The sequence below is a fragment of the Chenopodium quinoa genome, unplaced genomic scaffold (assembly GCF_001683475.1).
Source record: "Chenopodium quinoa cultivar QQ74 unplaced genomic scaffold, ASM168347v1, whole genome shotgun sequence".
NCBI lineage: Eukaryota > Viridiplantae > Streptophyta > Magnoliopsida > Caryophyllales > Amaranthaceae > Chenopodium > Chenopodium quinoa.
In genome coordinates, this window is record NW_018743391.1 from 1,362,201 (window position 1) to 1,373,154 (window position 10,954).

A 10,954-nucleotide genomic window follows, 5' to 3' on the forward strand; every position below is an offset into this window, starting at 1 on the left:
GTGAAAAAGGTGGTGTGGGCCCTACTAAAACTTTTCAGAAATGGTTTCACGTGCAAAAACGACAAAAAAAATTGGGACCATAACTAGTGAGAGTATATTTTGTACCAGTGTACCAGTGAGGATTTTTATAAGTACCACTAAAACCGCATTGAGTACCACCGGGAGTGTATTTTGTACCATTGAGATGTAATGGTATTATTTGACAGCCTAATCAGACATTTGAACCTTTTTTTTAAATACCACTAAAATTATATTGTGTACCACCGAGAGTGTATTTTGTACCACTTAATCTAAATTGGCAAAATTTAAATCCCGCGTGAAATGACCAATCTACCCCTACGAGACACTTCTAAATCTCTCTCAACCCTCCGTTTATGTAACCTCTATTAAATCTTATATGTCACCTACATGGCACGACACTTGGCGAAAAGTTGAAATGCCAAATGTCGTCTCGTGACCCAGCTAAAAGTTTAGCTTTATATAATTTTGTGCTCCGTGCGATTACCAGGTTATTTATTGAATTTTAAGATAAATTTTTAATATATCAAATTTAAAATATATCATTGATACAAAACTAGTTAGGAATTGATGTAATATTGTGACGATTTACTATCTAGTATGAATGTAATAACTAATAATAATGTTGGTGAAAATGTTCGATTTAATACATTAAGAAAATAAAAAATGAGAGAAAAAAAAAATATTCAAAGCTCGTTGGGTTGACCCGAACCCAAAACTTTGGGCAAGAGTTGAAAATTTCTTGATTCGTAACCTGAAGTGACCCAATCCGTGATGACTCATGACCCGACCCTAATTGACTGGTCTACCTAGTAATAAAAAAAATTTAGGTTGTGAAGTATATCTTTAACCAATTAGTTTATGCAATGGATGTTTTACACTTTGAACTACTTCCTTTGTTCCAAAAAAATTATGATATAAAAATAAATCTATATGATAATTTTTGAGAATTATAATCCAATTATTTTTTTGAATAAAATTATAATTCAATTTGTACATCTGAAATATTGGTATTTTATCGAAAATAAAACTCTAAAATAACAATTTTATCCTAAAATTCTATCCAAATAGAATTCTAAGCTAAATATTTTATCTTATGAATTTTATTTAAATATATCCAATATGACACGACACTTGGCGAAAAGTTAAAACGCCAAATGTCGTTGCCTCGTGACCTGCCTAAAAGTTTAGATTTATATATTAGTTTTATTATATATGATATGATATAATATGATATGATATGATAATTAAATATTAATGAAAATTAGTTTTTAAAACTATATTGTGAAACTTTATATTAATATCTATCGAACAACATATTTTATGATAAAATACTCCGTATGTTTTCATTATGTTCGTAAAAAATTATGGTCAAATTTAATACTCTCTCCGTTCCATAATGATGTTCTGATTTGGAATATTTGACTTTTTTAAAAAAGCGATAATCTTCTAAATTTCTCTTAATCTATAAGAACAAATATAGTCATGTGGGATATAGTTTGATTCGTGTTGGTGAGTAGATTATTAATATCTAACTTTTATAATTTTTGCTAGAGTAAGATTAAAGATATTTTTGGTCAAAGATGGGTAAAAATTTGCATCGATTTACGAAACAGAAACATCATTCTGAAACGGAGGGAGTACATAAATAGTGAAAAAAGTTCAACGTCTTAGATATATATACTAGGTTAGGTCCCGTGCCATACACGGTTATTGACAAAAAAAAAATATGTGTGTATATACTTATCAGTGATCATATATTGTAATATTTCATTTTTAGTCATTAACTTTTGTTTATCTCAATTGTATCCTTGAAACGGATATTATGTTTGCCACATAAAAACTTATACTCCGTAGTAGAAGATTGTATTTTTTAAAAATATTTACAAAGATTATACTTCCTCCGTTCTTTTTTACTTGATCCGCTTTGACTTTAACACTATTCATCACCCTTCCTTTGACCGTCTTTTGTAAATAATATGCAATGAAAAATATATTCATGTAAGATATTTTTGAATTCGTCTCAATAAGTACTATCATAATATGTAAATTTAAAAATTTTAACTTATAGAGAATTAAAGTTATTGATAGTTAAAGTTTTGCATTGACAAGCGTGATAAAAGAAACAGGTCAAGTAAAAAAAAGAACAGAGGAAGTATTTTGCTATTCAATTTTCCATATTAATTAGTTAATTGAATGTGAATATAAAAAAAAAAGGTAAACATCATTTCTATTTGTATAGTTATTAAATTTTACAAATAATTTCCTTAAATAAATTTTCTATTAAATATATATATATTTTTTAAAAAATACTAAGGACACATCAGAAACTGACATGTGTCATTGATGATGAGTCTTTTAATATATAGTTATTGATGAGGGAGTATCTCAGATAATAAAGTTTAACAAGTACAAATTTTATACTCTATTGATTTCATCAAATAGTATTCTCTTTGTCCATGATCAAATGCTAAAATCATTAGTAATGTCGGTCAATAAAGCAATGACTACAAATCCGATTGGACGAATTGGTAAAAACCCAACAAAAAGGAGGTGGAAGTCAAGTAATTAAGGTAGATTTCTTAACACTTCTATCAGCTAGTCTCTGTGCGCAAGTAACCCTCATTACACTAGCGAAATAATCTCTATAATGATTGGTCTTACGGTATGGCCAGCCACATACTTCGTATAAGACTTTGTGCACTTTTATATATCTAGGCGTTTACTAAAGCAAAGTCTACCAATAATTTGGTGCAATTTTTTCACCCAGATATTGGGGTTGGACCGTTGGAGTCATTCCAATTTTTCCAAAACTTATTAACTCGTCAACCAAATTGGATTTCCATTTTGTAACAATTCTATGTGGTCACTTTTGGTGTACTTCAACCTTCAACCTAAACTTGCTTAATTTTCTTTAATCTCTAAAATTATACTTGTATCTGTTAGTACCAGTAAATATGCACTGGTTACAATACTATTATAATTTCCTTCACTCTTACGGAATTTAGTAATCATAATAGTAAGAGTGTAAAACTTTTAGCATCACATTAATATGACTATTTCAACGCTAATATATTATACATCGAGTTAATCCTTAAAAACTTACCTATATAATTTAAACTCGTGCGTAATTCACAATTCATTTCAGATACTCCGTAACATTTTGCACTACATACCTTCATTTTTTTAAAAAAATGGTAATTTAAATAAACCTTTTTTTTTGGTATTCTATTTTTACTTTTTTTTTTTTTTTTTGATTTTTTTGAGGGGAAACGTTAGCAGCATAAAAGAGAGGATTTGGTATTCTATTTTTACTTACATATACATAGATCTTAGGAAAAGTCAACTTATTATTTAGTCTCTTAAGTTTTCAATTAATTGTTTAATTCTAGTTTCGGATAAACACTTATAATATCTTGATTAAATTGTTTTGGATAAACACTTATAGTATCTGTATCTTGATTAAATTGCTTTTAGAAAAGGTTTTATTTTCTATTTTTTTTATATAATTTAGAATTGCGACCTCACAATTATATAACTTACTAGGTGATTTAAAAATAAAACAAATTGTATAAACCTTTTACAAAATAACGTGTGTACAGTGGTAGTAGATAAACACTGTAGAATGTTGATTGTAATACAGTAACTCTTGGAGGTAGCAATATATTGCAAAGTTTATTAGGTAAATATTGTCAAAAAATTATTAGTATACACTCACGTTAAAAATAAACCAAACTTTAGTATACACCCAATTTACAATAATTTTAATTTTAATGTACATCGAGCAATGTTTGGGTAATTTTTAACTAATTTTGGGTAACTTTTAGCCCTTTTGGAAACTTTAACATTTATGCAGTTTTAAGATAAATAGTCACTGGGATAAGTTTCATAAGGGTAATATAATTACTTTTTTTTTTGTTTTTTTTTTTTGCGGAAATATAATTTAATTTCAACTATTGTGATGTGATTTTAAGTTATGTGTAATTTTATCTAAATAAAACTTATGTAACTTTTATATATTAGGGTAACTTTTATTTATTTTAGGATAACTTTGGATCATTAATTCATTATAGAGAAACTTTACAACGGATGTACAATAAATTTATTGTACAACCAATTTTTTAAAAAGATTGTCTTAAAAATTTTAAAAAATAATCATCAGATTAATCACTTAGCGGTAGAGATAAATATAGGTTTATTTTTTTTTTTATTTTATATCATATCTTATCCAAGAAAAATTAATGTTACTATATTATTTAAATTTGATAGTACACGGAAAAGAATAAGATAAAAAAAAGACCTATATATGTATAATTAGAATCTAATGAAAATTTATCAAATCATCTCGCTAGATTAAAAATTATCCATCCATAATCGTAAATTGTGTTTTTTTATGCTTATGAAACTAGCTATTAGTATCCAACATCTATAAATTAAAGATTCAAACACCAAAATTTCACATATTCTTTCTCTTAAAAATTAAACAGTCCCACCACAATTTCAGGTATTCTTTCTCTTAATAACTACAGTGGCTTTTTGTTAATAATAAAAACTATGAAGACCGTAATTGCAACATTGTCAATAATTTTGGTGACCCTAAACCTAAACTCTGTTAGCGCAACCTACAACTCTATGATGTAGTATCACTCGGGGCTAAACCCGACTCAAACTCTGACTCTTCCAAGGCGTTGAAGGCGGCTTGGAATTTAGCTTGTGATTCATCAGGCGAGTCTACAATTCATATTCGCGAAGGAGAATTCTTTCTTTGAAAATCCCTTACCTTTTCGGGAAAGGGATGCCAAAGTAGTAAGATTAATTTTGTTGTAAACGGTACCATAGTAGCCCCTAATGATTTTCGGGTGCTTCAAAATTCAAAAACATGGGTGTTATTTGATCACGTCAATGGTGTTACGCTTTCTGGTGGAGTGTTTGACGGTGCAGGAACTAAACTATGGAATTGTAAACGATCTGGAAAAGGAGCATGCCCTCGTGGTGTCGAAGTAAGTTAATTATTTTCTATATGTAAAATTTAATATATATGCGGTTTATATATTGGCATGCATATGTTTTTATATATATATATATATATATATATATATATATATATATATATATATATATATATATAAAGGCATGCATACGTTGTTATATTTGCATCTAGACATAATATGATAAATCAACGCTCAAGGTAAGTAGTATCTACTTTTATTTATTGTTTTTTTTTTCAGGATTTTACTATACATTATAATCAATTGAATATATTCGTATTTAATATCTAACAATTTAAGTTTTCTAAATTCCCAAAACAATGAAATTTTCGTGTTTAATACCTAATATTTTAGGTTTTCTAAATTTAGTATTTAATACTTAATTAACATTTACTTTTTATTAAATTGTAGAATTTAGGTTTTCTAAATTCCCAAAACAATGAAATAAATGGTATAACGTCACTCGATAGTCAATTGTATCATATTGTTATCGATGGTTGTCGAAACGTGAAAGTGCAAGGGGTTACGATTTCCTTCAGGTCATAGCCCAAATACTGATGGCATTCACGTACAATCGTCAACTAATGTTACAATATTGAACTCATCAATTGCTACCGGTGATGATTGTATCTCAATTGGACCGGGAACTAAAAATTTGTGGATTCAAGATATTGCCTGTGGTCCCGGTCATGGCATAAGTATTGGGAATGGCATAAGTATTGGGAGTTTGGGAAAAACTTTATTTGAGCCAAAAGTGTACAATGTCACAGTACAAATGTCGACTTTGAGAATGGGGTGAGAATCAAGTCGTGGGGAAGGCCAAGTGATGGATTTGTAAGCAACGTTGTCTTTCAACCTCTCACGATGGAGAATGCTCGAATCCAATTATTATTGACCAAAAATATTGCCCCAATAACGAGAATTGCCCGGGACAGGTATATTAAACTTTATTTTTGATTAAATTTGAGTTTTATTTTAAATATTTGTAAAATCTTTTAATGATTTTTATTTTTATTTTGTGAATAGGTTTTTGGGGTGAAAATAAGTGACGTGACATATTACGATATTCATGGGTCATTAGCAACCTGAATGTAGCCCAATGCATCGTTGTTCAAACATAAAGTTGAAAAATATAAATTTGACTCACAACAGGTCCAATCTAAAAGTTGTTTTGAGTAATCTACTAATTTAATTTATTTATACTTTTTGATATATTTTTTGGATTAATTTATATTCAAATATTTATATTTATTTATTTTAATTTATTTTTTTTCATTTTTATATAGAATGTGAAAAACATGTTTAGATATACATGTTGCTTTTTAAATTTAAACTCTAAGATTAAATATAATATAATATAATATAATGTATTTATAGATGTCAGATCGGTTCATTACTTCACTATTTTTGCATGTACGGCCTCTAGTTAGTTCTAGAATTGTTTACTAACGTTTACATTTTTGTACACTAATTTTCTCTTTCATACCAAGATTATTCTATTTTGATCAATTGTGGAGTAGTACGTTTTTTGTATGTTATTTATTCGGACACCATTTTGATTACCAGTAAATTAAATTACCAAAGTAGATAAACATAAATTATACGTCGTATCACCATAAAACTTAAAAAAAAAAATAACTGAAACATTCCCGTTGAAATTAAAATTTCACAATAAATAATTATAATGCAATTTCAATTACATTCTTGGAAATCAACATACAAATTAAGCAAGCATCAAAACAACACCTTTTTACAAATATGATAATAACATAAACTCAAGTTTAAAGAGTTGGAGGCATGTAATTACATGCATGCACTTCCAATACTCTACTGCCTTAGCTTGAATATCAATTAGTGGAACGTACACTCTTTCCCTCATACAAAAAAATGGGGGAAGAATTAACGTATAGAACTCGAAAATTTCCGAAATATAGTTCTACAAACACCCTTTAGGTTGAACTAATCCATAGCTTGATCCACCAGCAAAGGCACACATTGAGGAGGCTGGTTTGTTGTTGTTGTAGGTTAACTTAACGTTCTCCAATCTTAGCCCTGTACAATGGTTTTTCGCGCTACAATCAAAATGTATAGCAACCGGAGAAGCCGACGATCCATGTATGTCTTGGTAGCTTATGCCGTGGATTTTTACTCCTGAGACCTGTGAATACATAGATGAAGATTAGCTAACACTTAGGGGTGTCAATTCGGTTAAACAATTCGGGTTTGGGTTGGGTTTATCAGTTTCGGGTTATAACGGGTCGGTTTATAACGGGTTGAAATAATAAGCGGGTCAGTTTGGGTCGGTTTTGAAAATTATCGGGTCAGTTCGGTTTGGTTTTTTTAATTGCAGTTTCTATTCGGATCGGGTCCTTATCGGGTCGGGTTCTAGTCGGTTCGAGTCATAATCAATTTGGGTTGAAGCGGGTCGGTTTGAAAACAGTTCAGGTCTTAATCAGGACGGGTCGTAATAGGTTCGGGTCATAATCAGTTTGGGTTTAACTGGGTCAGTTCGAAAATGGGTTTCGGTTCAAAACAGATTGGGTGAAATCGGGTCCAATCATTATCGTTTCAGGTTATAATCGATTTAGATTGAACTTGGTTGGTTTGAAAACGAATTTACCCAATTTGAAGCGGGTTTCTAATCAAATCATATCGGTTTAAATTGAGTTGGATTATCGGGTCGAATTAGTCAGATAACGGGTAGGAACGAGTCATGTTATAATCAAGTCAAGTCATGAATGAGTTGGGTTTATCGAGTAGTGGGTTGAAACAGATTAGATCATAAACATATTGGGTAACACGTTGTAAATGACTCAGTCATAACGGGTTACAGGTTTTAAACGGTTTGGTCACAACGGGTTACGATTGATAAACGGTTCAGTCACAACGGGTTACGGATTATAACCGGTTCGGTCACAATAGCTTACGGGTTGGAACGATTTAGGTTTATTGGATTTTTATCGTGTTTTAACGGTTTTCGGTTTATAAACAGGTCGGGTTTCTATCGGGTTTTAACGTAATCGGTTTGGGTTGCTTTCAGTTCCGGTTGTAACGGTTTGGCTTGATTACGGGTCGGGTTAGTAACGGTTTGCACAAATTCGGTTCAATTCAGTTTCGGGTTGGAAAAAATTGGGTCGGGTAAGTTTTCGGTTTCCAAAAAACGGGTTTTAAACAGTTCAGTTCCTTTTCGGATTGGTTGGAAACAGTCGGGTCTAACGGTTCAGGTCAGAAACTGACAGCTCTACTAACACTACAAATTATTTAAAAGTGCGTTTGTACATACATATTTGATATATACGAAGTATAATTATTATAAGTCGAAAATTGTACAAAAGTGTAAGGTGTGTTACCTTTCCTGGACAACCTTTGTTTCCGGGGCAATAATTTTGGTCAATAATAATGGGGTTTTGAGCATTGACCATAGTAATATGTTGGAATAATACATCCTTTACAAACCCATTGCTAGGTCTTCCCCAAGATTTAATTCGGACACCGTTTTGGGTACCGGTAAATGTTGCCGTCTTCACTGTTATGTTTTGTACTCCGGGCTCATTCATCTCTTTGCCTAGACTTCCAATGCTGCACAATTATAATTATTTATTTTGGTAAGCAAAATATAGAAAAAAAAATCGTATTATCCACGTGTTTTAGGTTGTGTATTGACAATTATATATTCCAATTGAAAATCGAGGAATATATACCTGATACCATGACCAGGTCCACACTTGATGTTCTCCATCCACATATTCGTGGTTCCGGCGCCAATCGAGATACAATCATCTCCGGTACCAATAGTAGTACTTCGAATTGTTACACTAGTCGACGATTGTACATGAATTCCATCAGTATTAGGACTTGATCCGGAAGCTGAAACTTTCACGCCTTGAACTTTCACATTCTGGCAACCAACAAATACAATGTGGTATAATTGGCTGTTTAGTGAGGTTAATCCTTTGATCGCAATATTTTTGGAGCTGGTAAACCCAATATTCTGCACGCACCATAGAAACAACAATAACATTCAATAAGCTAACTCTAAAAAATAAAGTTATCCCCAAAATGAATAATCATAATTTACAAGTACGACAAGTACATTATACACGTACTAATTATTATCCTTGTGTACCATCATACAGAAAGGAAGGTAGTATATGTACTCAAACAAACCAAATCAAAACCATGTGTTATATTATCTCTGAGATTCTGAATGTTTTTACTATAGTTTACACACAATAAATCACATGGAATTTCAGGTGTATTATGTTAGTTACTTTATCATTATTTTATGGGCTGTTAATTTGTTATGCTATCTCAATAATAATAATAATGTCAATTACGTTATGCTATATATGGTTTATGCTTGATTAACTCCGTGTTGCAACCCCGTGCAATCTGGATCAAGTCACATGTAAGCTACTCCCATTAAACGGTTGTATTAAAACGTCTTAGTCTTAAAGGGGACATAATTATTAAGGAATTGATAATAATTTTTGGAAATGACTTGTATGACCACTTTTAAATTTAATGAAATAAAAATCATTTTTTTAAAAAAAAATAAAAATTGAGGTTATGTTTGCTTATGGGTAATCACCAAATTTTGCATAATTTTTTGTAGAAAATTTTCATTGTTTAGCTACTTTCTTATTGAAGTCTTCATTGACCAATTTACATTTTTTTTTTCATTCGTTAATTTGGTGACCAAATTCATGTAACGTGGACTAATAACTTAGAAGAATGACAATGTAATTAGATTTATACACTTACCGTGAGTCCACTTGGGCATCCGCCTTTGCCGGCCACTTTACAAGCCCATAAACCATCACCTTGACCATCCAATACCCCACCGGAGATCGACACTCCGGTGACGTATTGAAAAGCTAGCCAAGTACCCTTGTTGCCAAGAACTCGATAATTCGAGGGTGCAACAAGGGTGCCTTTAATATCAAAGTTAACACCCTTATTTTTACATCTAGCCCCGTTGAAAGTAATGGCATTACCAATAAAAAATCGGCCTTGGGGCACGTGAATTGTGGGCCGCCCTGTGGATCCACAAGCGGCGGCCCATGCATCCACAAATGCCTTGGTAGAGTCCGTTTTCCCATCGGGTTTCGCCCCGAATGTGGCAACATTGTACAAGGCGCCTCCTACTCCTTTAGCTGCTATAATAAGAGCACAATTCAGGAGAGAAAGTGTAAAGAAAAAAAATGTGAATGTTCTCCCCATTTTAAATTAGAACTTTCTAGAGGGAGAAAATTTAAATTAGAGCTAGTATATGAGTAATTGAGTTTGGGTGTGTTGAGGAGCATTACATGCATTTAAAAGGGTATTTATAGGAATTTGAAGGTAGTTCAAATAACAACATAGGAATATTTATTTTATTTTATTTAGGAGAGAATTTGAAGGGGAGAAATGACGAAAATAGCCTTGGTGGGAGTTGAAAAGTTAGTTAAAGGAAGATGAGAAGATGGTGGGAAAGAGTACAGAGGATCATTACCGAATTACCGTTACATTTTGACGAAAAAGGCCATAACGTAGAGCGCCGTAAAGCAACCTTTCAGTTTTTTTGGTTATTGTGCTAATTAATTATTGTAAGTGTAACCAATTAATCATATCAAATGGGTTATACTAGTTGTCTAGTTGCTTGATCTAATTAGAAAATAGGTTGAACCTGAGTTTGTTGCTAAATTTTATTAGAGGGAAATAAAAATAACATTTTAAATGCAAAAGCTAACGAATGTCCTTAGAGCGTTGGATAAGATAGCTAAAAGTAAAAAGATTAAATTAAAAACATTATTAGTTACACTGAGACGCGTGATTTTATCTTGCATTCCTAAATTAATATCATTTTAGGTAATGTTTTAAATGTTTATCTACCTGGGGGCATTCGTTAGCAAGATTTTATTTTAAATATGTTGTATTCCGTACGATTTCCCCCCACCCCCACCCCT

The 10,954-nt window shown here is 31.3% G+C and overlaps 1 protein-coding gene and 1 pseudogene across 1 annotated transcript; one reads left to right on the top strand and one right to left on the bottom strand.

Moving 5' to 3' along the window:
• Positions 1-2,503: 2,503 nt before the first annotated feature.
• LOC110738574 lies at positions 2,504-6,346 on the top strand (annotated as a pseudogene).
• A 339-nt stretch (positions 6,347-6,685) lies between these two features.
• Positions 6,686-10,648, bottom strand: LOC110738670 (polygalacturonase-like). Its single transcript, XM_021919071.1, has 4 exons — positions 9,771-10,648; positions 8,708-8,997; positions 8,357-8,585; positions 6,686-7,164 (listed from the first exon to the last, which is right to left on the bottom strand). The coding sequence occupies exons 1-4, from the start codon at positions 10,227-10,229 to the stop codon at positions 6,943-6,945; spliced, it is 1,200 nt and encodes a 399-aa protein (XP_021774763.1). The 5' UTR covers positions 10,230-10,648; the 3' UTR covers positions 6,686-6,942.
• Positions 10,649-10,954: the final 306 nt, after the last annotated feature.